The sequence below is a fragment of the Apaloderma vittatum genome, unplaced genomic scaffold (assembly GCF_000703405.1).
Source record: "Apaloderma vittatum isolate BGI_N311 unplaced genomic scaffold, ASM70340v1 scaffold20907, whole genome shotgun sequence".
NCBI classification, from domain to species: Eukaryota; Metazoa; Chordata; class Aves; order Trogoniformes; family Trogonidae; genus Apaloderma; species Apaloderma vittatum.
In genome coordinates, this window is record NW_009724791.1 from 5,395 (window position 1) to 5,799 (window position 405).

The window sequence follows — 405 nt, forward strand, 5'->3', positions numbered from 1 at the left end:
GGGGGGGTGGCCGCCGGGTGCCCCCTGCCAACAAAGCGGGCAGTGAGGAGGGAGCGGGACGCGGCATGGCCGAGGGGGTCCAGCAGGCACAGCAGGAGGGCAGTCACCTGGAGCACGTGGAGCCGGGGCACTTTGGGGGCTCCGGGCTCTGCACCATCTTGCTGAGGATGTTGTGGATGTGTGAGAACTTGGGTCTCTGGCTGCGGTCCTTCTGCCAGCAGTCGAGCATGAGCTGGTGGAGCGGCGGCTGGCAGTTCATCGGGGCGGGCAGGCGAAACCCATCCTCCACGGCCTTCATCACCTGCGGCGGCAGAGGAGGGTGGAGAAGGTGAGAGGGGACAGGGTCAGGTGCCATGACGTGGACCGAAGGCAAACCCCTGGGGCAAACCTCCCCCCTTACACCCC

The 405-nt window shown here is 67.4% G+C and overlaps 1 protein-coding gene across 1 annotated transcript in view; it reads right to left on the reverse strand.

Moving 5' to 3' along the window:
* LOC104276375 (ephrin type-A receptor 7-like) overlaps window positions 1-405 on the reverse strand; it is a gene marked incomplete at its 5' end in the record, with an annotated part of 14,594 nt that overhangs the window by 761 nt on the left and 13,428 nt on the right. The window contains one exon of the mRNA XM_009872664.1: window positions 108-301. Coding sequence (XP_009870966.1) covers window positions 108-301 — 194 coding nt within the window. The remainder of the gene's footprint in view (window positions 1-107; window positions 302-405) is intronic.